At 45.2% G+C, this 27,923-nt stretch overlaps 1 protein-coding gene across 2 annotated transcripts in view; it reads left to right on the top strand.

Annotated features, from left to right (window-relative positions):
* Positions 1 to 27,923, top strand: part of HBS1L (HBS1 like translational GTPase) — a 292,045-nt gene that overhangs the window by 105,683 nt on the left and 158,439 nt on the right. The window contains exons 4-5 of one of the 2 annotated variants that reach the window (XM_063917373.1): positions 18,697 to 18,891; positions 20,348 to 23,562. In XM_063917373.1, the coding sequence (XP_063773443.1) occupies positions 18,697 to 18,891; positions 20,348 to 21,717 (1,565 nt within the window). In that variant the 3' untranslated portion in view covers positions 21,718 to 23,562. Of the gene's footprint in view, positions 1 to 18,696; positions 18,892 to 20,347; positions 23,563 to 27,923 lie in introns of those variants that run through there. The other variant, XM_063917372.1, reaches the window with a different exon arrangement.

The raw sequence follows: 27,923 nt of genomic DNA, 5'->3' as shown, positions 1-27,923 counted from the left end.
CAAGGTAATGGCCGAAATTATGGTTCTTCTTCGAAGAAAAGGCGTCTTAATTATCCCTTACTTGGACGATCTCCTGATAAGGGCAAAGTCCAGGGAACAGTTGGAGGTCGGAGTAGCACTATCTCGGATACTGTTACAACAGCAGGGGTGGATTCTAAATATTCCAAAATCGCAGCTGATCCCGACAACAAGTCTCCTGTGCTTAGGGATGATTCTGGACACAGTCCAGAAAAAGGTGTTTCTCCCGGAAGAGAAAGCCAGGGAGTTATCCGAGCTAGTCAGGAACCTCCTAAAATCAGTGCATCATTGCACAAGGGCCATGGTAAAAAAAAAATGGTGACTTCCTTCGAAGCAATTCCAGTCGGCCGATTTCATGCAAGAACTTTTCAGTGGGATCTGCTGGACAAATGGTCCGGATCGCATCTTCAGATGCATCAGCGGATAACCCTATATCCAAGGACAAGGGTGTCTCTCCTGTGGTGGTTACAGAGTGCTCATCTTCTAGAGGGTCGCAGATTCGGCATTCAGTTTTGGATGTTGGTGACCACGGAGGCCAGCCCGAGAGGCTGGGGAGCAGTCACACAAGGAAAAAATTTCCAGGGAGTGTGATCAAGTCTGGAGACTTTTCTCCACATAAATATAGCTAAGGGTAAATTTATAATGCTCTAAGCTTAGCAAGACCTCTGCTTCAAGGTCAGCCGGTATTGATCAAGTGGGATAAAACATCACGGCAGTCGCCCACGTAAATAGACAGGGCGGCACAAGAAGCAGGAGGGCAGTGGCAAAAACTGCAAGGACTTTTCGCTGGGCGGAAAATCATGTGATAGCACTGTCAGCAGTGTTTCATTCCGGGAATGGAAACTGGGAAGCAGACTTCCTCAGTAGGCACGACCTCCACCCGGCAGAGTGGGAACTTCATGGGGAAGTTTTCCACATGATTGTAAACCGTTGGGAATTACCAAAGGTGGACATGATGGCGTCCCGTCTGAACAAAAAACGGGACAGGTATTGCGCCAGGTTAAGAGACCCTCAGGCAATAGCTGTGGACGTTCTGGTAACACCGTGGGTGCACCAGTCGGTGTATGTGTTCCATCCTCTGCTTTTCATACCTAAGGTACTGAGAATTATAAGACGTAGAGGAGTAAGAACTATACTCATGGCTCCGGATTGGCCAAGAAGGACTTGGTACCCGGAACTTCAAGAGATGCTCACAGAGGACTTATGGCCTCTGCCGCTAAGAAGGGACTTGTTTCAGCAAGTACCATGTCTGTTCCAAGACTTACCGCAGCTGCGTTTGACGGCATGGCGGTGGAACGCCGGATCCTAAGGGAAAAGGCATTCAGGAAGAGGTCTTTCCTACCCTGGTCAAAGCCAGAAAGGAGGTGACCGCACAACATTATCACCACATGTGGCGAAAATATGTTGCGTGGTGTGAGGCCAGGAAGGCCCCACGAAGAAATTTCAACTTGGTCGATTCCTGCATTTCCTGCAAACAGGAGTGTCTATGGGCCTCAAATTGGGGTCCATTAATGTTCAAATTTCGGCCCTGTCGATTTTTCTTCCAGAAAGAATTGGCTTCAGTTCCTGAAGTCCAGAAGTTTGTCAAGGGAGTATTGCATATACAACCCCCTTTTGTGCCTCCAGTGGCACTGTGGGATCTCAACGTAGTTCTGGGATTCCTCAAAACACATTGGTTTAAAACCAGTCAAATCTGTGGATTTGAAGCATCTCACATGAAAAGTGAACATGCTCTTGGACCTGGCCTGGACCAGGCGAGTGTCAAATTGGTGGTTTTTTTCTCAAAAAAGCCCATATCTGTTTGTCCATTCGGACAGGGCAGAACTGCGGACTCGTCCCCAGTTCTCTCCCTAAGGTGGTGTCAGTGTTTCACCTGAACCAGCTTATTGTGGTGTCTTGCGCCTACTAGGGACTTGGAGGACTCCAAGTTGCTAGATGTGGTCAGGGCCCTGAAAATATAGGTTCCAGGACGGCTGGAGTCAGGAAAACTGACTTGCTGTTATCCTGTATGCACCCAACAAACTGGGTGCTCTTGCTTCTAAGCAGACTTTTGCTAGTTGGATGTGTAATACAATTCAGCTTGCACATTCTGTGGCAGGCCTGCCACAGCCAAAATATGTAAATGCCCATTCCACAAGGAAGGTGGGCTCATCTTGGGCGGCTGCCCGAGGGGTCTCGGCTTTACAACTTTGCCGAGCGGCTATTTAGTCAGGGGCAAACACGTTTGTAAAATCCTACAAATTTGATAACCTGGCTAAGGAGGACCTGGAGTTCTCTCATTCGGTGCTGCAGAGTCATCCGCACTCTCCCGCCCGTTTGGGAGCTTTGGTATAATCCCCATGGTCCTTTCAGGAACCCCAGCATCCACTAGGACGATAGAGAAAATAAGAATTTACTTACCGATAATTCTATTTCTCGGAGTCCGTAGTGGATGCTGGGCGCCCATCCCAAGTGCGGATTATCTGCAATACTTGTACATAGTTACAAAAATCGGGTTATTATTGTTGTGAGCCATCTTTCAGAGGCTCCGCTGTTATCATACTGTTAACTGGGTTCAGATTACAGGTTGTACAGTGTGATTGGTGTGGCTGGTATGAGTCTTACCCGGGATTCATAAATCCTTCCTTATTGTGTACGCTCGTCCGGGCACAGTATCCTAACTGAGGCTTGGAGGAGGGTCATAGGGGGAGGAGCCAGTGCACACCACCTGATCCTAAAGCTTTACTTTTTGTGCCCTGTCTCCTGCGGAGCCGCTATTCCCCATGGTCCTTTCAGGAACCCCAGCATCCACTACGGACTCCGAGAAATAGAATTATCGGTAAGTAAATTCTTATTTTAGTTCAGTACTGCTTAGTTCTTGGTAAGTACTGTTTTGTTACTTGGTAAGTAATCCTGTTCAGCCGTTGCTGATGTTTCAAGCTAGTTACCTTGGTTTGCCTTGTGTGTGAGCTGGTGTGAATCTCTCCACTATCTGTAAAATCCTTCTCTCGAAGATGTCCGTCTCCTCGGGCACAGTTTCTAGACTGAGTCTGGTAGGAGGGGCATAGAGGGAGGAGCCAGCCCACAGTTTCAAACTCTCTTAAAGGGCCAATGGCTCTTGGTGGACCCGTCTATACCCCATGGTACTAATGTGGACCCCAGCATCCTCTACAGCAGAGGTTCTCAAACTCTGTCCTCGGGGGCACACACAGTGCATGTTTTGCAGGTCTCCTCACAGAATCACAAGTGAAATAATTAGCTCCACCTGTGGACCTTTTAAAATGTGTCAGTGAGTAATTAATACACCTGTGCACCTGCTGGGTTACCTGCAAAACATGCACTGTGTGTGCCCCCGAGGACCGAGTTTGAGAACCTCTGCTCTACAGACTACGAGAAAAGGATTTACCGGTAGGTAATTAAAATCCTATTTTACTTTCTCACTGAATAAGTGCAGGCTAAAGGGGAAACCATTTTCAATACCCAAGGCTCAAACATTATAATGCTACTTTTGACTTAGTTATGATAACAATAAAGGGCACAGCAACAAGTATGGATTGATTTACTTTTATTTTTGTACTCATGTATAGATGCCTATATTAAAGTAACTATCTCTAGCTCATGTTAATTAATTTGAAAAGTGAGTGCTAAATACAAAATGTCAATTTGACGTGTAATACTTGTGTCTATCCTATGTTTCCATATCCTATATAATAAAAGGCTAATGCTGCTCCTCACCTTTATGGGTGGAATGCAAGTGTTTTATGTGCCGGCGGCCACTAGATGGCGCACGACTGAGCACTTTAAGTGTTGCTCCATTTGGGCACGCACAGTTGCCGGTGCTGCCATTACCGTTGTTCCTTCATCTTGAGGTGCTAGTACCTAATGTGTATATTTTTGTTAATTGAGGAATTCCGAGTAGTTGGGGAAGCATTCTGAAGATAAAACTAGTAAGGTAGCAGACAGTAACTCAAAAATTTATTTGTGTTGTGTATAGTATTTATTACAGTACATTTTTAACAGGTTCTTTGATTTGTCGTGAAATTTAGTAACCGCTCAGTGTACTTTAATGTACAATATAGTCTAAGGATTCTGTGATAAACTTTTGTCTTTAAGTTACATTATGTTTTGTTCAGAAGTTTACAGAGAGTAGAAGGTATAACTAACCAAGGGGGGGACTAGGAAACAATATGAAGTGTTTTGTGTTCATTCAATTATCTGTGTATAAAGCATACACTAGTTACTTTTTGGGTACTCTGACTGCTGTGTAAGACCTACCACGTGCCTTGGATATCTCGTCAGTAAATATGAACACAGTCAAGCATTTCTGTGGTAGCCTGGGTATTATTTCCCACCATCACCATTAATCCATCATCTTTTAAATTTCTCATTGACAGCTCCATACATTGTGTAAACTTCATTGCTTGATGCATTCAGTTCTTTGGTGGTTCATTGCATTATTTCTCTTACGTCCTAGAGGATTCTGGGGACTCCGTAAGGACCATGGGGGGGTATAGACGGGCTCTGCAGGAGACATGGGCACTCTAAAGACTTTAGAATGGGTGTGCACTGGCTCCTCCCTCTATGCCCCTCCTCCAAACCTCAGTTAGATCCTGTGCCCAGAGGAGACTGGGTGCACTGCAGGGGAGCTCTCCTGAGTTTCTCTGAAAAATACTTTGGTTAGGTTTTTTATTTTCAGGGAGCGCTGCTGGCAACAGGCTCCCTGCATTGTGGGACTGAGGGGAGAGAAGCAGACCTACTTAAATGATAGGCTCTGTTTCTTAGGCTACTGGACACCATTAGCTCCAGAGGGTCGGAACGTAGGTCTCACCCTCGCCGTTCGTCCCGGAGCCGCGCCGCCGTCCTCCTCACAGAGCCGTAAGATAGAAGCTGGGTGAGTATTAAGAAGAAAGAAGACTTCAAAGGCGGCAGAAGACTTCAGATCTTCACTGAGGTAACGCTGCGCGCCATTCCTCCCACACATACACACACAGCGGGCACTGTAAGGGTGCAGGGCGCAGGGGTGGCCCCCTGGGCAGCAATATTAACCTCAAGGGACACTGGCATATAGATTAGATACTGCGGAGGCGGTATATTAAAAAAAAAAACCCGCCAGTATAAATAATTTGAGCGGGACCGAAGCCCGCCGCTGAGGGGGCGGAGCTTGAGCCTCCAGCACTAACCAGCGCCATTTTCTCCACAGAACACTGCAGAGAAGCTGGCTCCCCGGACTCTCCCCTGCTGAACACTGTTACAGAGGGCAAAAAAGAGGGGGGGGGGGCCACATTTAATTGGCGCAGTGAGTGTAATTATATATATTTATATAAAAGCGCTGTACTAACTGGGATTTTATTCCAGTGTCCGGTGGCTCTGGGTGTGTGCTGGCATACTCTCTCTCTGTCTCTCCAAAGGGCCTTATTGGGGGACTGTCTCCATATAGATATATCCCTGAGTGTGTGGGGGTGTCGGTACGTGTGTGTCGGCATGTCTGAAGCGGAAGGCTCATCTAAGGAGGAGGGGGAGCAGATTGTGGTGTCTCCGTCGGCAACGCCGACACCTGATTGGTTAAATATGTGGAATGTTTTAAATGCAAATGTGTCTTTATTACATAAGAGAATGGACAAAGCAGAATCCAGGGATAAAACAGGGAGTCAATCCATGGCTTTGACTGTGTCACAGGGCCCTTCAGGGTCTCAGAAACGTCCACTGTCCCAAGTAGCAGACACTGATACCGACACGGTTTCTGACTCCAGTGTCGACTACGATGATGCGAGGTTACACCCAAGGGTGGGCAAAAGTATACATTATATGATTATTGCAATTAAAGATGTTTTGCATATCACAGATGACCCCTCTGTCCCTGACACGAGGGTATGCATGTTTAAGGAAAAGAAACCTGAGGTAACCTATCCCCCATCTCATGAGCTGAATGAGTTATTTGAAAAAGCTTGGGAAACTCCAGACAAGAAACTGCAGATTCCCAAGAGAATTCTTATGGCGTATCCTTTCCCGGCACAGGACAGGTTACGGTGGGAATCCTCACCCAAGGTGGACAAGGCTTTAACGCGCTTGTCCAAGAAGGTGGCGCTACCGTCTCCAGACACGGCAGCCCTCAAGGATCCTGCTGATCGCAGACAGGAGACCACCTTAAAATCAATTTATACACCTACGGGTGCCTTGCTCAGATCCGACAATAGCGTTGGCTTGGGTTTGTAGCGCTATAGCAGCTTGGGCAGATACCTTGTCAGCTGACATTGATACCCTAGATAGGGATACCATTTTGTTGACCTTAGGTCACATTAAAGACGCAGTCTTATATATGAGAGACGTTGGGCTGCTAGGTTCGAGAACCAACGCCATGGCGATTTCTGCTAGGCGAGCCCTGTGGACCCGTTAATGGATGGGTGATGCCGACTCAGAGGCATATGGAAGTTTTGCCTTACAAGGGTGAGGTTTTATTTGGGGAAGGTCTCGCGGACCTGGTTTCCACAGCTACCGCGGGTAAATCTACTTTTTTACCTTATGTTCTCCCACAGCAAAAGAAAACACCACAATATCAGATGCAGTCCTTTCGGTCGCATAAGTCTAGAAGAGGTCGGGGCTCTTCCTTCCTCGCCAGAGGTAAGGGTAGAGGGAAAAGAATGCCTGCTACGGCTAGTTCCCAGGAGCAGAAGTCCTCCCCGGCTTCTACTAAATCCACCGCATGACGCTGGGGCTCCACTGAGGGAGTCCGCGCCGGTGGGGGCACGTCTTCGACTCTTCAGCCACGTCTGGGTTCAGTCAGACGTGGATCCTTGGGCAATGGAAATTGTATCCCAAGGCTACAAGCTGGAATTCGAAGACGTGCCTCCTCGCCGGTTTTTCAAATTGGCTTTACCAGCTTCTTCCCCAGAAAGGGAGATAGTTTTAGCTGCAATTCAAAAACTGTGTCAACAACAAGTGGTTGTCGAGGTTCCCCTAGTTCAACAGAGGAAGGGGTACTATTCAACCCTATTTGTGGTCCCGAAACCGGATGACTCGGTCAGACCCATTCTAAATTTAAAATCCCTAAACCTGTACTTGAAAAAGTTCAAATTCAAGATGGAATCGCTCCGGGCAGTTATCTCCAGCCTGGAAGGGGGGGATTTTATGGTGTCACTAGACATAAAGGATGCATACCTTCATGCCCCCATAGATCACCCTCATCAGGCGTACCTGAGATTTGCTGTACAGGACTGTCATTACCAGTTTCAGACTTTGCCGTTTGGGCTTTCCACGGCCCCGAGGACTTTTACCAAAGTAATGGCGGAAATGATGGTGCTCCTGCGCAGACAGGGAGTCACAGTTATCCCGTACTTGAACGATCTCCTGATAAAAGCGTGGCGCTCTCTCTGAGTGTGCTGCAGCAGCATGGCTGGATTCTAAATCTACCAAAGTCACAGTTCATTGTAACGACTCTGCTATCTTTCTTAGGCATGATTCTGGACACGGAACTAAAGAGATTATTCTCCCAATGGAAAAAGCCCAGGGACTCCAGAACATGGTCAGAGACCTGTTAAAACCGAAAAGAGTGTCAGTCCATCAATGCACTCGAGTACTGGGAAAAATGGTGGCGACCTAAGAGGCCATCCCCTTCGGCAGGTTCCATGCGAGGACGTTTCAGTGGGACCTTCTGGACAAGTGGTCGGGGTCCCATCTACAAATACAGTGGAAAATAAGCCTGTCCCCCAGGGCCAGGGTGTCTCTCCTGTGGTGGCTGCAGAGTGCTCACCTTCTTGAGGGTCGCAGGTTCGGCATTCAAGACTGGGTTCTCATGACCACGGACGCGAGCCTCCGAGGATGGGGTGCAGTCACACAAGGAAGAAATTTTCAGGGACTATGGTCAAGCCAGGAGGCTTGTCTACACATCAACGTACTGGAATTGAGTGCCTACGACAAGCGGAGAATATACTTCGCGACCTACCGGCTCTGATTCAATCAGACAACGTCACAGCTGTGGCTCATGTAAACAGCCAAGGCGGGACAAGGAGCAGAGTGGCAATGGCGGAAGCCGCCAGGATTCTTCGCTGGGCGGAAAATCACGTAAGCGCTCTGTCAGCGGTCTTCATTCCGGGAGTGGACAACTGGGAAGCAGACATCCTCAGCAGGCACTATCTCCATCCAGGAGAGTGGGGACTTCATCAGGAAGTTTTTGCAGATATAACAAGTCAGTGGGGACTTCCACAAATAGACATGATGGCGTCACGCCTCAACAAGAAGCTTCGGAGGTATTGTGCCAGGTCAAGGCACCCTCAGGCAGTAGCGGTGGACGCCCTGGTGACACCATGGGTGTTTCAGTCGGTTTATGTGTTCCCTCCTCTTCCGCTTATCTCAAAAATACTGAGAATCAGAAGACGAAAAAGAGTGCAGACAATACTAATTGTTCCAGATTGGCCTCGAAGGGCCTGGTATTCAGATCTTCAGGAAATGCTCACAGAAGATCCGTGGCCTCTTCCTCTCAGGGAAGACCTATTGCAGCAGGGGCCCTGCGTGTTCCAAGACTTACTGCGGTTACGTTTGACGGCATGGCGGTTGAACACCAAATCCTAGCAGAGAAGGGTATTCCGGAGGAAGTCATCCCTACTCTGATTAAGGCTAGGAAAGAGGTGACGGCGAAACATTATCACCGCATCTGGAGAAAGTATGTATCTTGGTGTGAAGCCAAGAATGTTCCTACTGAGGATTTCCATCTGGGCCGTTTTCTCCACTTTCTACAGACAGGAGTGGATATGGGCCTAAAGTTAGGCTCCATTAAGGTACAGATTTCGGCCCTATCAATTTTCTTTCAGAAGGAATTGGCTTCTCTCCCAGAAGTCCAGACTTTTGTAAAGGGAGTGCTGCATATCCAGCCTCCTTTTGTGTCCCCAGTGGCACCATGGGACCTTAACGTGGTGTTACAGTTCCTAAAATCTCACTGGTTTGAGCCTCTTCAAACAGTTGAATTAAAATTTCTCACTTGGAAGGTGGTCATGTTGTTGGCCTTGGCATCTGCAAGGCGAGTGTCCGAATTGGCGGCTTTGTCTCACAAAAGCCCCTATCTGATTTTCCATGTGGATAGAGCAGAGTTGAGGACTCGTCCTCAATTTTTGCCTAAGTTGGTTTCATCGTTTCATATGAACCAACCTATTGTGGTAGCTGTGGCTACAGGTGTCTTGGAGGATTCCAAGTCCCTTGATGTAGTCAGGGCCTTAAAAATGTATGTAGCCAGGACGGCTCGGGTTAGGAAAACAGAGGCACTGTTTGTCCTGTTTGCAGCCAACAAGGTTGGCGCTCCTGCTTCTAAGCAGACTATTGCTCGCTGGATCTGTAACACGATTCAGCAGGCTCATTTTACGGCTGGATTGCCGTTACCAAATTCGGTAAAGGCCCATTCCACTAGGAAGGTGGGCTCTACTTGGGCGGCTGCCCGAGGCGTCTCAGCATTGCATCTTTGCCGAGCGGCGACTTGGTCAGGGTCAAACACTTTTGCTAAATTCTAGAAGTTTGATACCTTGGCTGAGGAGGACCTCCTGTTTGCTCAATCAGTGCTGCAGAGTCAACCGCACTCTCCCGCCCGGTCTGGAGCTTTGGTATAATCCCCATGGTCCTTACGGAGTCCCCAGCATCCTCTAGGACGTAAGAGAAAATAAAATTTTAAACCTACCGGTAAATCTTTTTCTCCTAGTCCGTAGAGGATGCTGGGCGCCCGTCCCAGTGCGGACGAAGTTCTGCAAGACTTGTATATAGTTATTGCTTACATAAGGGTTATGTTACAGTTTTGATCAGTCTCTGGCTGATGCTGTTTTGTTTCATACTGTTAACTGGTTCGTATGTTCCAAGTTGTACGGTGTGTGGGCTGGTATGTATCTTGCTCTTGGATTAACAAAATTCCTTTCCTCGTACTGTCCGTCTCCTCTGGGCACAGTTCTCATAACTGAGGTCTGGAGGAGGGGCATAGAGGGAGGAGCCAGTGCACACCCATTCTAAAGTCTTTAGAGTGCCCATGTCTCCTGCAGAGCCCGTCTATACCCCCCATGGTCCTTACGGAGTCCCCAGCATCCTCTACGGACTAGGAGAAAAAGATTTACCGGTAGGTTTAAAATCTTATTTTTGCTGATTCCATTTTTTATTATCTACTATGTTTTAGATTATATTGGTATTTCTTGGTTTTCTGTCAGTAAGTACAGGTGGTCTTCTCACCACCTAGATTAGCACGTATACTTCGTGGTCCTCTGAGGCTACTGAGGTCTCATTATGATCTGATACTTTGCTGCAAAGGTTGTATACTGACAGTTTAAGGCCCTTAAAAATGTAATGCCAACTACTTCCTTAGATCCAGAAGTTAAATGCTGGTTGGTTGCTGCACACTTGCATTTAGTAATGAGCTTGATCTTTGCTGCAGTTATGCCAAACAGCCCATCTTGGCTTGCTAGGTATGCGATACTGAACACAATGCTACTATGATGCACCAGGAGACTGTGCTGTTTGATTTGCTCTATGGTACTTGTATATCTGTGTGGACCGAGTTACTGAATCTGCATACAAAGTGCTACACTGTATCAGCTGTGGCTTTATTTTTCCATACCAAGTTCTATCCTGCTCCTTATACAGACTCAGTCGCACAAAGATATACAAGTGTCACACACAAAATTAATCAGCACTGTCCCCTGGTGCATCCTGGTCCCATCGTGTTTACATTGACTAAGGATTAATGAGCAGTATTTTATTTTCCTATTCTCTAACGTCCTAGTGGATGCCGGGGATCTGTACTTTAGTACCATGGGGTATAGATCAGGTCCACTGGAGCCTGGCACTTTAAAACTTTTAGTGTGTGTGTTGGCTCCTCCCCTCTATGCCCCTCCCACCAGACTCAGTTTAGAAAAATGTGCCCAAGGAGCCGGGTGTATTTCTCGAGCTCCAGAGAGTTTCCTTTATTTTTTATTTTAGTTATTTTCAGGTAGTCCTGGTTGGCAACCAGGCTACCTGCTTCGTGGGACTTAGATGGGGGACCGAACCAAACTCCTGAGGGTTAATGGTTCGTAATCGCAGCTGACAGGACACTGAGCTTGTGAGGTGCTGTTCACACACCGTTAGTGTATGTGCCCACGCAAGCAGGTAGCCGCCACCCTCTAACATATGCCGAAGATCGATAGGTGCAGTGAGTGTTAACACCGGGGTCCCGGTTAGCGGGTCCCCGGTGCGGTTTTGACGGCATGTCACGAGCCTTGAGCTGCGGTGCCCGCCGCAGACTACACTGGCTCAGGGCTCATGCTCCGCAGTGCTCACTGTCACTCAAGGCTTTGTGTGTACTGTTTGTTTATTGACATGGCCAGTATAAAATCTAAACAGCAGGGGCAGTTTGCCATTTCAAGGGGCGGAGCTTCCCGGAGTGGAACCAGAGGCGGGAAGGGGCCATTTCCTGCTGCTGCGGATTATCAAGGCTGCATGCACGCTGCTCCTCCGGGGACCCACGCTGTTACAGACTCTGTACTGGTACCAAGGAGTCATAGCAAGGGGGTAGCTCACTAGCGGTTGCGCCGCTGCACTTATATCAGGTTGTACACTTAAATTCACACATTGGGCTGCGGTGTTTGTGTGCTGGTCTCCATTTCTCAGTGTCTTTCTCAGTGTCACTCCAGGGGCTCTCTAGGGTCTGTGTGGAGGCGTTTCAGTGAGCTATGCTGTGTTTTCAGTTGTATAATATGTCTGTGGACATGGTTATGTGTGCTGCTTGTAACTCTACTCCTTCATCAGCGGGGTCCCTCATGTGTGAACAATGCTCCTTATCCACACAGGGACTCAGTTCACAGGCACCTGACTGTTTAGACAATTTTAAAAGCATGATTCAGAATGTTAATTCAGAATTAGCTGCAGCTAAAAAGGAGAGATGGGTGTTAAAACAGTCTATTGATAGTATGGCTAAAGCAGCAGATACCAGAAAGGCTTCTCAGACCCCTCTGTTGATATCACATAAGCACTCACTGCCACAGGTGCTCCAGTCTGATTCTGATCAGCCTGATGTGAATGATGATGTGATGGATGAGGACAGCTCTCTGTCCCCAGGTGTGGAGGCCCTCATTTTTCCTGTTAGAGAGGTTCTTCACATACCAGATCAGGAGGCAGAATCGGATGAGTTGTACTTTAATATTAGACCAAAGACCTCAGCAACTTTTCCTGTGTCTAAAGAGTTAAACTCCCTGGCCAGGGAAGCATGGTTAAACCCTGATGAGAAATTTTAAAATTCCTCAGGTTTTTAACTACCTTTCCCCTCCCAGCTGAGGACAGGAAGGTATGGGAAACCCCCCTGTCAGACGATATGTCTGTGTCCAGACTGTCTAAGCCAGAGGTTCTCAAACTCGGTCCTCGGGGGCACACACAGTGCATGTTTTGCAGGTCTCCTCACAGAATCGCAAGTGAAATAATTAGCTCCACCTGTGGACCTTTTAAAATGTGTCAGTGAGTAATTAATACACCTGTGTACCTGCTGGGTTACCTGCAAAACATGCACTGTGTGTGCCCCCGAGGACCGAGTTTGAGAACCTCTGGTCTAAGCAATTGGTACTGCCAGTTCCAAGGACTGTATCCCTAAAAGAGCCGGTTGACCGTAAAATTGAGACCATTCTCAAGGCAATTTATATGGCAGTGGGCGTAGCACAGCGCCCCACAATAGTTTGTGGGTGGATTTCCAGGGCAAAGGTCAAGTCGTCTGATACTGTTATTGATGGTTTAGAGACTCTGCCCCGGGATGAGATTGTTACTGCTGCAACACATACAGGATGCTGCTAATTTTATGAGCGAGGCTATAAAGGAATTGTGTAAGATAAATGGCTGCACTACTGCTATGGCTGTTACGGCACGCAGAACTCTATGGTTACGTCAATGGTCAGCGGGCGCTGATTCCATAAAGGGTGTAGAAAATCTTCCCTTTACAGGTGATGCTTTGGGGACAAATTAAATAAATGGATCTCCAAAGTAATGGCGGGTAAGTCTACCCATCTGCCGTTGGCTACGCCACCTGCTAGACGTTCTTACACAGGACCCTCCTTGCAGTCCTTTCATGTGGCAAGGTTCAAAAGCAGGGGCCAGTGGGTCTCCACCACTCTGAGAGAATCTCGTGGTAAGTCCCGTAAACCTACAGCTGCTGCCTCCCTGGTCCAGACCACCGGATCCCCTGCCGCTAAGCCTTCCGCGTGACTGTTGGCCCCAGCAGTAAGGTGATTTTCAGGTAGGTGCTCGCCTTAAACACTTCGCCCACGTGTGCGCAAAGTCCTTGGGTGAGGGACTTCATTTCCCAGGGATAACGGCTGGAATTTCATGTGGCCCCCTCATCAGGCTTACCTCAGGTTCACCATCTTGGATGACCATTTCCAGTTTCAGGCCTTGCCCTTTGGCCTGTCTACAGCTCTGAGGGTCTTCCACCAAGGTCATGGCGGAGATGATTCTGCAACTGCGCATGATGGGAGTCACCTACTTGGATGATCTCCTGATAAAGGCTATGTCCAAGGAGAGTCTATTGCACAGCATCAATCTGACAACTTGCCTGCTTACGAATCATGGGTGGATCCTGATTTTCCAAAAATCTCATCTGGAACCGACCCAATATGTTCAGTTCTTGGGGATGATATTGGATACATAGGGGTATATGCAATTGCGGTCGAATTCCCGAAAATGTCGAAAAACGGGACATTTTCGCCCAAAAAAAAATTCGACAATGCAATTCAGTACTTTTCGTCAAAAAAACGGACTTTCCAAATTCGACTTTTTGAAATTCGACATTTGTCAAATTCGACATTTCTGCAATGGTACAAATGCGGCAATTCGACAAAAGTATATTCAATTGAAGTTTGGAAATTCGACAAAAGTGCTTTTAGACAGTAAATTCGTCATTTTCAATCCGCCACACTTTGGTGGCGGAATCTAACAAAATTTTTTAAAAACATGTTTTTTTTGGTGTTTTTATTGGTAATAGCATATCTATTTATATTAGAAGGGATTAGGTACTTGGTTTGTCTATTTTGGAGGCACAAGTATTATTTATATATTTTTTTAAATATAATTTTTATTTTTTTATTTTTAAATGGAATGGTAAAAATCAGAAAAAAAATTGCGTGGGGTCCCCCCTCCTAAGCATAACCAGCCTCGGGCTCTTCGAGCCGGTCCTGGTTCTAAAAATCCGGGGAAAAAACTGACAGGGGATCCCCCGTATTTTTAAAACCAGCACCGGGCTCTGCGCCTGGTGCATAAAATACGGGGGACAAAAAGCGTAGGGGTCCCCCGTATTTTTTACACCAGCATCGGGCTCCACTAGATGGACAGATAATGCCACAGCCGGGGGGTCAATTTTATACAGCGCCCTGCGGCCGTGGCATTAAATATCCAACTAGTCACCCCTGGCCGGGGTACCCTGGGGGAGTGGGGACCCCTTCAATCAAGGGGTCTCTCCCCCCCCCCCCCCAGCCACCCAAGGGCCAGGGGTGAAGCCCGAGGCTGTCCCCCCCCATCCAAGGGCTGCGGATGGGAGGCTGATAGCCTTGAGAAAATTGAAAGAATATTGTTTTTTCCAGTAGTACTACAAGTCCCAGCAAGCCTTCCCCGCAAGCTGGTACTTGGAGAACCACAAGTACCAGCATGCGGGAGAAAAACGGGCCCGCTGGTACCTATAGTTACTGGAAAAAAATACCCAAATAAAAACAGGACACGCACACCGTGAGAGTAAAACTTTATTTCACACATGTCGACACACACACATACTTACCTATGTTGACACGCCGACCTCTGTCCACTTGTCCAAGTAGAATCCACGTGTACCTGTGAATAAAATTATACTCGCCTGATCCAGTGTCCAGATTATAATCCACGTACTTGGCAAAAAAACAAAAAACTAATACCCGGACCAGGCGGATTGAAAGGGGTCCCATGTTTACACATGGGACCCTTTCCCCGAATACAGAGACCCCCCCGTGACTCCTGTCACAGAAAGGTCTCTTCAGCCAATCAGGAAGCGCCACTTCGTGGCACTCTCCTGATTGGCTGTATGCGCGTCTGAGCTCAGACAGCGCATTGCACAGCTCCCTCCATTAGTTTCAATGGTGGGAACTTTGCGGTCAGCGGTGGGGTTACCCGCGGTCAGCGACTGACCGCGGGTGACCTCACCGCTGACCGCAAAGTTCCCACCATTGAAAGTAATGGAGGGAGCTGTGCAATGCGCGTCTGATCTTAGAGGCACAGAGCCAATCAGGTGAGTGCCACGAATTGGCGCTTCCTGATTGGCTGAAGGGACCTTTCTGTGACAGGAGTCACGGGGGGGTCTCTGTATTCGGGGAAAGGGGTCCCATGTGTAAACATGGGACCCCTTTCAATCCGCCTGGTCCGGGTATTCGTTTTTTTTTTTTTTTGCCAAGTACGTGGATTATAATCTGGATACTGGATCAGGTGAGTATAATTTTATTCACAGGTACCCCGGATTCTTCAGTGACGAGGGGGGCGTGGCAGTCGGCGGGTCAACATAGGTAAGTATGTGTGTGTCGGCAGGTGTGAAATAAAGTTTTACTTTCACGGTGTGTGTCTCCTGTTTTTATTTGGGTATTTTTTTTTCAGCAGAACTACAGATACCAGCGGGCCCGTTTTTCTCCCGCATGCTGGTACTTGTGGTTCTCCAAGTACCAGCTTGCGGGGGAGGCTTGCTGGGACTTGTAGTACTACTGGAAAAAACAATATTCTTTCAATTTTCTCAAAGCTATCAGCCCCCCATCCGCAGCCCTTGGATGGGGGGGGGACAGCCTCGGGCTTCACCTCTGGCCCTTGGGTGGCTGGGGGGGGGACCCCTTGATTGAAGGGGTCCCCACTCCCCCAGGGTACCCCGGCCAGGGGTGACTAGTTGGATATTTAATGCCACGGCCGCAGGGCGTTGTATAAAAGTGACCCCCGGCTGTGGCATTATCTGTCCAGCTAGTGGAGCCCGATGCTAGTGTAAAAAATACGGGGGACCCCTACTCTTTTTGTCCCCCGTATTTTTTGCACCAGCACCAGGTGCAGAGCCCGGTGCTGGTTTTAAAAATACGGGGGATCCCCTGTCAGTTTTCCCCCCGGATTTTTAGAACCAGTACCGGCTCAAAGAGCCCGAGGCTGGTTATGCTTTGGAGGGGGGACCCCACACAATTTTTTTCAGGTTTTTTCCCGTTTTTTAAAAATCGGATCAAAATCCGTCAAATCGGCCGTTTTTCGACAGCGGGACTGTCGAATCCGTTTTTTATTGAATATGTTGAATTTCGGCACCCACTTGCCGGAATTCGACTGTCGAATTAAAAAACGGGCGAAAAATTGCCGCGATTCGCCGGCAATTGCTTATACCCCATTGTCTCAGAAGCTGTTTCTTCCGATGGACAAGGCCTTGGTCCGCTCAGTGCTCCGTCCTCGTAAAGTGTCAATACATCTTTGCATACGCTTGCTGGGCAGGATGGTTGCTGCTTACGAGGCAATCCAATATGGCAGATTTCATGCCCGGCCATTTCAGCTGGACTAATGGTCGGGGTCTCACCTTCACATGCATCAGGAAGTGACTTTATCTCCGAAAGCCCGGATTTCTCTATTATGGTGGCTGCAAGTTTCCCACCTGGTAGAAGTCAGGAATTTCAAAATCCACTTGTGGCTTCTACTCACAACGGATGCCAGCCTCCGGGGTTGGGGTGGCTGTGACCCAAGGGGCCCATTTCCAGGGAATATGACTAGTTCAGGAATCTGCTCTGCCGATAAACATCCTGGAACTCAGGGCAATTTACAATGCTCTTCTGCACGCTTCCCATCTCCTGAAGGGTCAGGTGATCCAGGTTAAATCGGGCAACGCCACGGCGGTGGCGTACATAAACCGACAAGGGGGAACAAGAAGCAGGGCGGTGATGCGAGAAGTGTCAAGAATACTCATCTGGGCGGAGACCAGTGCAAGGGCCATCTCAACCATATTCATTCCAGGAATGGACAACTGGAAAGCGGACTTCTTTAGCAGACACGGCCTCCATCTGGAGGAATGGGGCCTACATCCCCAGGTATTTCAACAGTTAATTCACTGGTGGGGCTGTCCGCAGATAGATCTGATGGCTTCTCTTCTCAACAAGAAACTATGCCGTTACTGTTCCAGAACGAGGGATCCGCAGGCTGTAGCAGCGGACGCGCTGACTGCACCTTGGACGTACCAGTTTGTGTACCTGTTTCCTCCTCTACCGCTAATCCCAAGTTTTCAGGCAATACTAATAGCCCCGGATTGGCCTCGATGGGCGTGGTATTCGGACCTCCTAACCATGGCTCTGGAGGATCCCTGGCCCCTACCGCTCCAAAAGGATCTTTTTCAACAAGGTTTCGTTCGTCTATCCGGACTTACAGTAAACGGTGATGCTTTTAGCATTGGCGTCTGCAAGACGCGTCTCTGAATTAGGCGCCTTATCCTGTAAGAGCCCTCATTTGTTTTTTCATGAAGACAGGTCGGAACTCAGGACCCGTCCTCAGTTTTTGCCAAAAGTGGTTTCAGCTTTTCATGTCAACCAACCCATTGGGGTTCCGGTGTTGTCTGATGCTTCCATTGGGCCAGAGTCCTTGGATGTAGTGAGGGCTCTGAGGATTTATGTCAAGAGGACGGCTCATCATCGGAAATCTAATTCACTGTTTGTCCTTTATGATGCCACCAAGATTGGTCGTTCGGCTTCTAAGCAATCAATTGCTCGTTGGCTTAAGTTGACCGTTCAACAGACCTATACTTCGGCGGCTCTGCTTTTGCCGACGTCTATTCAGGCCCACTCGACGAGGTCTGTGGGCGCTTCCTGGGCGGCTGCCCGGGGTTTGTCTGCCTTACAGTTATGCCGAGCTGCTACTTGGTCTGGTTCAAACACTTTTTTGTGAAATTCTATTGGTTCAACACCTTGGCCAGGGATGACCTTCAGTTTGGTCAGGCGGTTTTACTGGTGTCTCGGCCCTCTCGCACCTGTTTGGGATACTGGGCGGGAAGTACATATCCCCAGTATCCACAAGGACGTTAAGAGAAAATAGGAATTTAATATCTACCGGTAATTCCTTTTCTCGTAGTGGATACTGGGTGCTCGCCTCAGTGCTTCGATTCCTGCTTACCTGAGTAAGTATTTGATTGGCCCGCCGTTGCGGTCCCTTTATGTTGTTGGGATAGCTGTGTTATCCTGGTTGGGTTGGTGTTGCTATCCTCTGTCCTGGTTAGCGCCCTCCTTTTGATCATTGTTGTGCATTGGCTTGTTGCCTCACCGCTGTTGTATTTCTTCCTTCTCTCGTGGTATGTCCGTCTCCTTGGGCACAGTTTTCCTAGAGTGAGTCTGGTAGGAGGGGCATAGAAGGGAGGAGCCAGCACACACATACAGACTAAAGGTTTTAAATGCCAGGCTCCAGTGGACCCGATCTATAACCCATAGTACTAAAGTACAAATCCCCAGTGTCCACTACGGACTACGAGAAAAGGAATTACCGGTAGGTATTAAATTCCTATTAGTTGCTCAGACAGGATAGTTTGCTATGAATTTTGCAAGTTAATCGATTTTTACCCATTTATAGCAAATTTTTGCTTAATCATAGGTCTAATTATCTTTTGTTCTTGCCAAATATTCTTTAGATAAAATAGGTTATTCTGTTTGACATTTATTATTTCAGTCTAGAATAGATTATTGAAATTTTATGTCTTTTTTTATGTTTCAGCCCGTTTGTACTCTTGCCTTGACCACATGAGGGAAGTCCTAGGGGAAACTGTTCCGGAGCAAATCATGATTGATGCAGTATTGCAATGTCAGTTTGATGTCGCCAAGGCCCTGGACCTAGTTTTTAAACAGGACTGCAAAACCAGCATGAAGCCTGAAAGAAAAGACTTGCCTGCTGCTGGGAGACCAGCTAAAGGTATGCTTTTATTGATGATCTATTAGCCTGATTTTTTTTAAAGGAAAATATGGTTACATAGCCTCCTCACTAGTGTTCTTTCCTTAAACATATGTACAGTAGGTGCCAACGGTAGATGAAAAGGCATTTACAGCCTAAGCACCTGACAGGTTTCCATGCCTTTGCAAATCAGTCCAGAACACAAGCACCACAGAGTTTTTCCCATACATTTCAATGAGGTGTCTAGCATGTGTGCTACATGTACAAAACCCCAAAGGTATGAGCTATAAAAATGAATAGGACAAGCTTCACACGCTACTAACAACTGCCACCATGACAACCCCCAAATTCCTCTAACAGCCACAGTATAGTAGTGCTTGTTGCCACTAGAAGGCACAGTGAGCATAGGGAACCCCCTTTTAGGATGGAAACAAGGCCCAGACAAGTTCTCATTATTAATAGTCAGCCCCGCAACACATGGTCCTGTTATAGCAGCAACAGAGTTTGCTTGCAAGCATGAGGCTGGAGACTGAGTGGTTGATGGTGAGGTAGTGTTTTCCCAAATGTCTCCAGTCCTTCGCTAAGAAGTGCTTGGGCTCTTCTCAATGATATTGGAGTAGCAACTCTGCAAGCTCAGGGCTTAGTATGATGGTATGGAATCTCCATAAATTCCCAGTCTAGTGTACTAAATATAAAATGTAAACTTTTTTTTGTTTCTCTTAATAATTGAAAACTTCCAAAGTCCTCCATTCAATATACACTACTATAACTGACCCAATTTACCAGTACAAAATGCATTTAAATATGTTTCCATTCTTACATCAGCAAAATATAGGTGTGATTGCATAACTTATGTATTTCATGAATTCATGGACAGCCTGCTATTATTTGGATATACTGTAACTACAGTGTTGATCTATTTAAGATCACTGACCATATATGATGATGATATTTCGCTGACACACAATTGAGTTATCCATGTTTGGGTAATTGTTTTCTCAGAAACATACCTTGTTTTCTTCCATTTTGAGACTATTTTGAGCTTCTAGTTTTAAGTGTTCTTGGTAACATTTCCCCCACACAGTTATTTCCTTTTGTTTTTTTTATGTGTATATTTAGTCCGGTTGTGGACATTTTTTTATAAGCTGGTTTACCATTATCTAGACATAGGCAGAGTGCCCCTTATCAGAACCCAGGGACGTCACATATTCCCTTCCTCATTCATTTTGCTTCTCCAGAATATGGCCGATTTAAATATTTTGTGGGTAACTGGTTTACTTTAAATATGACCTGATTCACCTAAATGTTTTGCTATGATATTTAGCAAATAAATGCCTTTTTTTCTGTTTTTTTTCTTTTCTTTTTCTTCCTTTTCTTCTCTCTCCTCTTCCTGGTTGTGCCTGATGCCTTCACCTCTGAACTATTGCTTTTTATCATCTTTGACAAATCTGACAATGATTGGCCATGGTAAGGTAAGGAGCCCTATTTACCTCTTTACATAGCTTGTGTAATGATCGAACTGTAACTTGTCCACTTAAAGACAACTCAGAATGTTTTGAGAGGTCACAGTTTACCTGTCATGCTCCACCAAAGAAACAGACTAGTGCTGTTTCAGGTGACCTGATAGATGATAAAAGGGAAAATATTTTATCCAATGTAAATTCCAATTTGTCTTTATCTTCCCTGATAAATGAAACTTCAAATCAAAACTTGTGTAGTGGGAAACCTGCTGCCTTGTCTGAAATGAGTCTTTTTGACTTAATTTCAAATCCAGCTGGTAACACTAGCACATCACAGGGACTAGATCTATCCATGACGAAACTCTCTGACATAGCTACGTGGCACTCTGAGGAGATTCCAGGCTTAACACCATTGCAGGAAAACTGTTCAACAAACAGGTCTTTGAACTTGGCAGTAGGCAACGATCCTGTAATCTGTGACACAGTGAGCAGTTTAGATAATTTACATGAAATTTCCTTTATGAAGCATATTGGGCAAGAAAACAATACGCTCTTATGTAAACATACCAATTTATTTGGAAGTCTAAGTTCAGTTTTACAGTCTGAGCACAGCGACTCATATGATGGAGAAAGTGTATCTGTGCCAGATGGGAATAATTTGTCTGGGCCAAAGTATGGAAGTCCATCACTGGCAGATCTGATCCAGGAGTACAAACAAAGGAATCCCCTGCAGGACATTTCTTTTGATAATCCTCAGAAGAATCTGTGTAATACACAAATGCAGACTGGATCTCTTGTACCTTTGTCTCAGTTGTCTAATCAACCCAGTACAATGTCAGATCTTCCATCCCTGACAAAATCATTATCTTCCCTTGCTGTAGCTCAGACCTCTGATCCTAGGGAAGCACGAGTTTCACTTTCTTTCCTTACTACTGAAACTGACAAGCCTGTTCATGATGCCATCCATGGTGTATTTCAGTCCAGTACATTGCTTTTCACTGAGGCTGACACAAACATTGATCTCCGCTCTCTCATTAGCAAGCCTGTTGACAGTGATATTACAAAACCTACAACTTGTGAACAGCTAGACTCTAAACCTGCAAGTCGCAAGTTCACGGACTCTGAAAGTATGATCATTTCTAAGCAAGGTGGCCATTGGGTGAGGTCCTTGAAAGCCAAACCTTCTGCCTTTGCATTAAGCATGTGTTTTACCTGCATTCCAAAAGCATGCAAGAAAAAGATCTCCATGATTCCCCAGGACCATCATAATAATCCAATGACTGTAGCAAGTGAATTGGGGCAACCAGCACTTATACCATTTGATTTTCAAGCCCCCTCCCCTGATGACATTGTGAAAGAGAGCCAAAAAAAGGCTTTTATGAGATAAAGCAAACTATACCTTACCAAGTAGCTTGCTTACTATTCCACTTTTCCCCTTTTCTTGGGATAATTAGTAAATTTTTGTAGTTTTCATAAATAGAGCTATAGATGTACTTATTTTAGATTTCTGCAGGGATTTTTAACCAATATTTTTAGATTCTGTAACGGTGTTTGGTGCTTGAAGATATTTTTGACACCGTGTAAATATTTGCTGTGACTTTCATTTTTTTTTTTGGGGGGGTGGGACCGCTGTTACTGAGGCAACAGGATACCCGTTGTTCACTGGACAGTACATACACATACAGTCGGACTTTTGAGGCACAGTTTTTAAGGTGCCCATATGTTTTTAATACGAATCGTTTTATTGGTTTAACTATAGGTGATTATAGGGGTGTGGTATGGTATGCCGGCGGCTGTGCTCCCGGCGACCAGCATACCGGCGCCGGAAGCCTGACCGCCGGCATACCGACAGCGTGGCGAGCGCAAATGAGCCCCTTGCGGGCTCGCTGCGCTCGCCACACTGCGGACACGGTGGCGCGCTACGAGCGCCATGCTATTCTCTCTCCAGGGGGTCGGTATGCCGGCGCCGGTATACTGTGCGCCGGGATCCCGACAGTCTGCAACCTGATTATAGTATTGTCTCTTGTGTATTAATTTTGTAACGAACTCCCAACACCTATTCAAAATTACATTTTATTTTTGGAGTAATGTGTAGTTAATTTTAATGTAAGCATGATTGATAATGTCATAATGGTGCATTTTTGTGATTGCAGGAAAAGCAATGAAATTAGATTATGGGGACAATTCAAATGTGCCCCAAAACTTTCCGGGCAAATAAAATGTGCTTTATATTTTTTGGGCAGGTCAATTGCAGCCTGTTTTTTCACCATCCAAAAAAACAAAAATTCCTGGAATTATGTGTTTTTGCTGCCACGGTTGCAAAAACGGGTCATTTAACAGGGATTTTATTTGCGCCTGCCTCCGTGCAGGTGAGAAAATATCCCTGGTAGTGCTGGCTTTCTGGGCTAAGTTGATAGCACCTGGGGGATCAGTTAGCTGTGGTAAATTACTGCGGCTAATTAAATGACCCCCCTATTCGTTAGGTTCAAAGGGTGTTTCAAATTATGATGGTGTTTATATTCATAAATCTAGATTTTCTTTTAAAATGGCACCTTAGCAGATTTCTAAACATATTGTAATTTATTGGTATGCAACTATACGTTACATTGATGCATTGACAACATAAATAAACATCATGTAGGGCTATGCCATGTGGGCACTGGCGAATGCCAAATGCTGAACATTTAAATATATATAGCCTAGATTTCAGTATGACAAATTATTACAAAGCAAATATTTACAAATGCTTTTTAGTTACCTTTTTCTGAGGTGATTATAGTGCTGTGAAATAACAAGGGCTGCAGGCAAGTCCTCACAAGCACCATTACCACCAATTTTTAATTTGTATCCCTTTTTCGGGATACTATTCGCTTATGCAAATCTGTAAAAAGATTACACACAATTTCTAAAAATGGAAAGGTTATGAATTCTTCAGAACTTGGGGTAGCAGATTGATTCAGCTTACTGCATTGAACATGCACAACGTCCAGCTTGTTCTTTTTGTGGTTTCACAGATAGATATAGATAGATAATTTCTATCTATCTATAAATCTTTTTTTTAGCAATACGTACAGGATTTGAATATTTTAGTTGTGTAAATACAATTTTTGTCTACCGTTTGTAAAATAAGTCTTACTGGGAGGGTTAGTTTTTTTCATAAAACATAAATGTGTTTTTACTAACATGCTTTGGTGTAAAATGTACACTTAATAAAGGTGAACAGTGGGAAATACCTTATGTGTATCTCTGCAAATTATTTTGATACCTTTTCTATATGCTGCTCCTCCAGTGTTGTGTGTTTTCAGAAGGCTCTGTTCTTTTAGAATAAAATAAAGCTGACAAAAGGACTAATGGGGCAATAAAGATGAAGGCTCAGAGGTCTGGCTGGCTAATAGGTGCCCAACACTGCTCTCGATGTGCCAGGTAGATTCAGAAGATTGTGATGTGATCATTTTAGTCCTCATTCATGGGAACACATTTGTACTATTTACACACAAGGGCTAGGAATAAGTACAGCAAGAAAATCAAATTGTGTTCCTCTACAAAACTATATTACTCTACAGGGGGAAACCACTGAACCAATCGCAATGCGGTTTTCACCATCGTGTAGAGAATTTTACCACACAAGGTTTACGCTAAGTATAATTGAAATCGATAGTCAGGGGGCTGTCGGGAGGGGTCCTGTACACTGCTTTCAGCAAGTCGGCAGCAGCAAGTGTACTTTCTTTAACAGCAACTGATTGGTTGTCAGGGGGCTGTGGATGGGTCTCTGCCGAAAGGTGTGTCTGCACTGCTCTCAGAAAGTTGGCAGCAACAAGCGTCCGTGCCTCGATATCGACAGGTCAGAACATAGCGGCACATGTGTACTGTGTACCTTGATAGACTTTTTCATAGGGAAGCTTAGTTAATTAGTACTTCTTTGGGCTAACATCTATAAATGTAGATGAAAGAGCTATAAATTATTCTTTTAACCAATTCATTTTTGCGGAGATTTCATAATGCATAGGAAAAAATTCTTCATTTGGTAATGAGTTTGCTAAAATGCACGCTATAAATACCTTTAAGAAATTTTCTATATTTCTGCAGTAATTTGTCCTAAAACTACCTCGGTTCTAAAAGTAGAGAGAACCAAATCAACAAATGAGACAAAAATAAAATAGATGTGCTAATTTTTTTTGTTAAGGAAAATGATCCAATATCACATCCGTGAGTGGCAAAAGTATGTGAACCTTTAGTTTTAGGAGATCTTTTAAAGGTGAAATTAGAATAAGGTATGGGATGACAATTAGGTGTGAGTGGACAACCTTTCTATTAAAAAGAACAGGGATCTATCAAAGTCTGATGTTCACAAAACATGTTTGTGGAAGTGTATCACGCCACAAATGAAGATTTCTGAGGACCTCAGAAGGAGAGTTGTTGATGGTGATCAGACTAGAAAAGGGTTACAAAACCATCTCTAAAGAGTTTGGACTCCAGTAATCAACAATCAGATTGTGTAAAATTGGAGGAAATTCCAGACCATTATTACCCCCACCCCCAGGAGTGGTCGACCAACAAAGATCACGCAAAAAGCAAGGCGTCTAATAATTCACTGGGTCACAAAGGAACTCAAGGTAATTTGGCAACGGAAGGCCTTTCTCACATTAGCTAAGGTTTAATGTTCGAGTCCACCAACCGGAAGACACTAAACAACAATGGTGTGCATGGCAGGATTGCAAGGAGAATGCTGCTGCTCTCTAAATAGAACATTGCTGCCTGTCTGTAGTTTGCTAAAGATCACCTGGACAGGTTACCGTTCTCAATTGTAGTCCACGTGGATGGTAAAGTATAAAAAAGATTTAAAAATTAAAGGAAAATGTTTCCTAAAAACTCATGTTGACCATATGCTGTGTCGATCATTCTCACTTGGTGTTGACCTTTTAACCGTTGACCTGTCATTCAGATACGGGGGCATTTTACCCCAGTGGTTCCCAAACTTTTTGGAGTCACGGTGCCCTAGCGTATCAGAATTTTGTTCATGGCAGCACTAGGCCAAAAGTTTCTTATTGTGAGATTTTAAAAAAATATTAAATTAAATAAATTGTGTTTATAGGTCATCCCTAGACTCAGGTATGTGGTGAGGGAGAGGCTTCACTTCTGTTTGTCCACTTATTTTATGATTGGTAGCCACAAGCACTGGTTTTGCCTATTACATTGACCGTATATAATTTGAATTGGTCCTGGACCACCAACCCGGGCACCCCTGCAAGTGCCTCGCAGCAGTTTGAGAACCACTGGTGTACCTACTTATTGGCTGGACATAATTATATTTTCTTGGGGTGGTTTGATAAGTGTTTCAGTTTTAAGTAGTTTTTAGCAAAATCTTTTTATATTTTGAAAGTCTCTTTCTACAGTAAATATCACACATTTGCACACCAGATAGGCCTTGTTTGAGCCATGTATGTATCCAGGATAATTGATCAATACTTTCCAGTCTATTACATTATAGTATGTTTAATACTTTACATATCATGAAGTAGGGGTACTATTGTAATGGGGATCTACTTGTACATGTGCAGTGTGACATATGTAATTATGGCAGTGATACAGTATTTTGGAAACCCTCTCCACAATGGTATCTTCCTTTGTGGGTATGCTAAAGGAAGTGGTATGTGTCTTTTATTTTATAGCAGAACATAATTGCGCTGAGCAGTTTCACTTTTTTTTTTCCCCCTTGCTCTTTTGACACCACACCTACAATGGAAATTCTGAGACACTCCAGCTTTTGTTTTGAGGCTCTTTCATGTAAACGTGCACAAATATATTGAGTAGCCTATTAGTAGATGTAGGTTAAGGTATCAACAAAAGATCTAGATCACTATCTATATGCTTTGTAGCAGCGTTAGTATTTTTCCAAGCCCTCTTTGCATTTTTTTTCTGTACCCTGTAAAGTCCTAATGCTAATGTTTCCTATTCTTAGCTACAAGTTTATTTTAATCATGTCTCTGCAGCAAATCTCAGTAGATATGCTTTATTATACAACATTTCAGGGTGTGAGCGATGCTGGCAACAGACTAATTTAAACTTGCTGAGGTTTTTGTCCTCTGCTCTAGCAAGTGTAGCTGTGGGATAGATATTGGGAAAGCCTTCTGTAAACAGTCTGCACATCCAGCTACAAAATAGGGGGAAGAGACCAAACTGGAGTTCTAGTAGTTCAGAAATAAAGATGGTTCTTTAGACAGTGCTGTAATTTTAGCCACTTTATTGGGTCTTATGGATTTATACTTCAAATTTACATTTTATAAGAAAACCGTAATGTAGCTTTTTTTTGTCTATTTTTACTAAAGGAAACATTTACTTATGATTTGTCATATGTTTGCTGTAAGTACGTTTCATAGAAGTATCTAGTGTGTTTACTTTCATGTGAAAATGAAGCAGATCCATTTGGATCCCATAGCTATTTTACCTCCGCTTTCTGATGAAACACATTCAATTCTTATTAGTAAATTCAGCAGGTTCAACAGAATAGGTTTGCATTTCTAATTAGCACCTACTATGAATCTAAGTTATTGTTTCTTTAACAAGAGGCGGAAAATAAAAGGCTAACTATAAAGGCATTCTGCCATCATGTTATGTGTACTTTATGTTTAAAGGTATAAATATTACTCTGTGCCCTTATGTTTGTTTCTATCTATCCAATGGCTTTTGAAAAAGTATTCTGCTTAATTCTGTCCTCAGAGCCGTATAGTTACAGCAGGACATACTCCTTTGAAACGGTACAGTAGGTAGAAAACATTGATAAAGATGTGTCCGCAGTTTGAGAGAATGCAGTTTGAAGCAATGGACAGGATGTGACGTTCCTGAGCAGCACATCTTTCCCACCGGCATTGCAGGTTTTGCAATGTTAGCACTGCCATAAATGGTGGATAAGTGCGCAGCTGGGCATTGCGGTTGTGCCACGGAGCACTTCCTGCTGAATTCCCCCCCCCACCTTCTAATTGTTCCTCTATTGAGTACATTTAGATTAAGGAAAAATATAGGCTATATGCAGCTGACATGAAAATTAAGTGCATTGTTCACTACACGTGGTGGTGTTATAGGAGGAAAGTAGTAAAACTGAGTGTCTGTCCCCACCAATCTGAAATCAGTTGGAGGTTAGGAAATGTAGCAAGTGGGTCATATCTAGTTAGGATTCTTTCATGAAATGTTATTTTAATTTATTGCTAGCCTAATGATCTGCAATAAGTGGTACAAAAATAAAGCACATTCTCATCATGTAGGGCCTTTCATCAAATTTATAGCAGGGAATTCAATTAGACCCAGTAATTTACTGGGCTTGAAAAAAGATGGCAGCCTCAGGGGAAGCAGTTAGTTTCCCGGCTGTCTGGGTCCCAGCGGTCAGGATACTGACGACAAAATCCCGACAGCCAAGGGAGACAAGGGCCCGAATCCCCACTCGCGGGGTGGTCCACGCCACCCCACCAAGGGGGGAATAAATTAGTGTGGTGAGCAAAGCTTACCTCCGGGCCCGAAGTGACGAACGCAGTGAGCCTGCCTGGGGTACAAGCTGCGCTCGCTGTCGGGATCCCACCTGCCAGGATTCCGGCGTCTGTT

Source organism: Pseudophryne corroboree, chromosome 4 (assembly GCF_028390025.1).
Source record: "Pseudophryne corroboree isolate aPseCor3 chromosome 4, aPseCor3.hap2, whole genome shotgun sequence".
Taxonomy (NCBI): domain Eukaryota; kingdom Metazoa; phylum Chordata; class Amphibia; order Anura; family Myobatrachidae; genus Pseudophryne; species Pseudophryne corroboree.
Note: the sequence above shows the minus strand (reverse complement) of the source record. Positions and strands in the feature narration are given on the sequence as shown.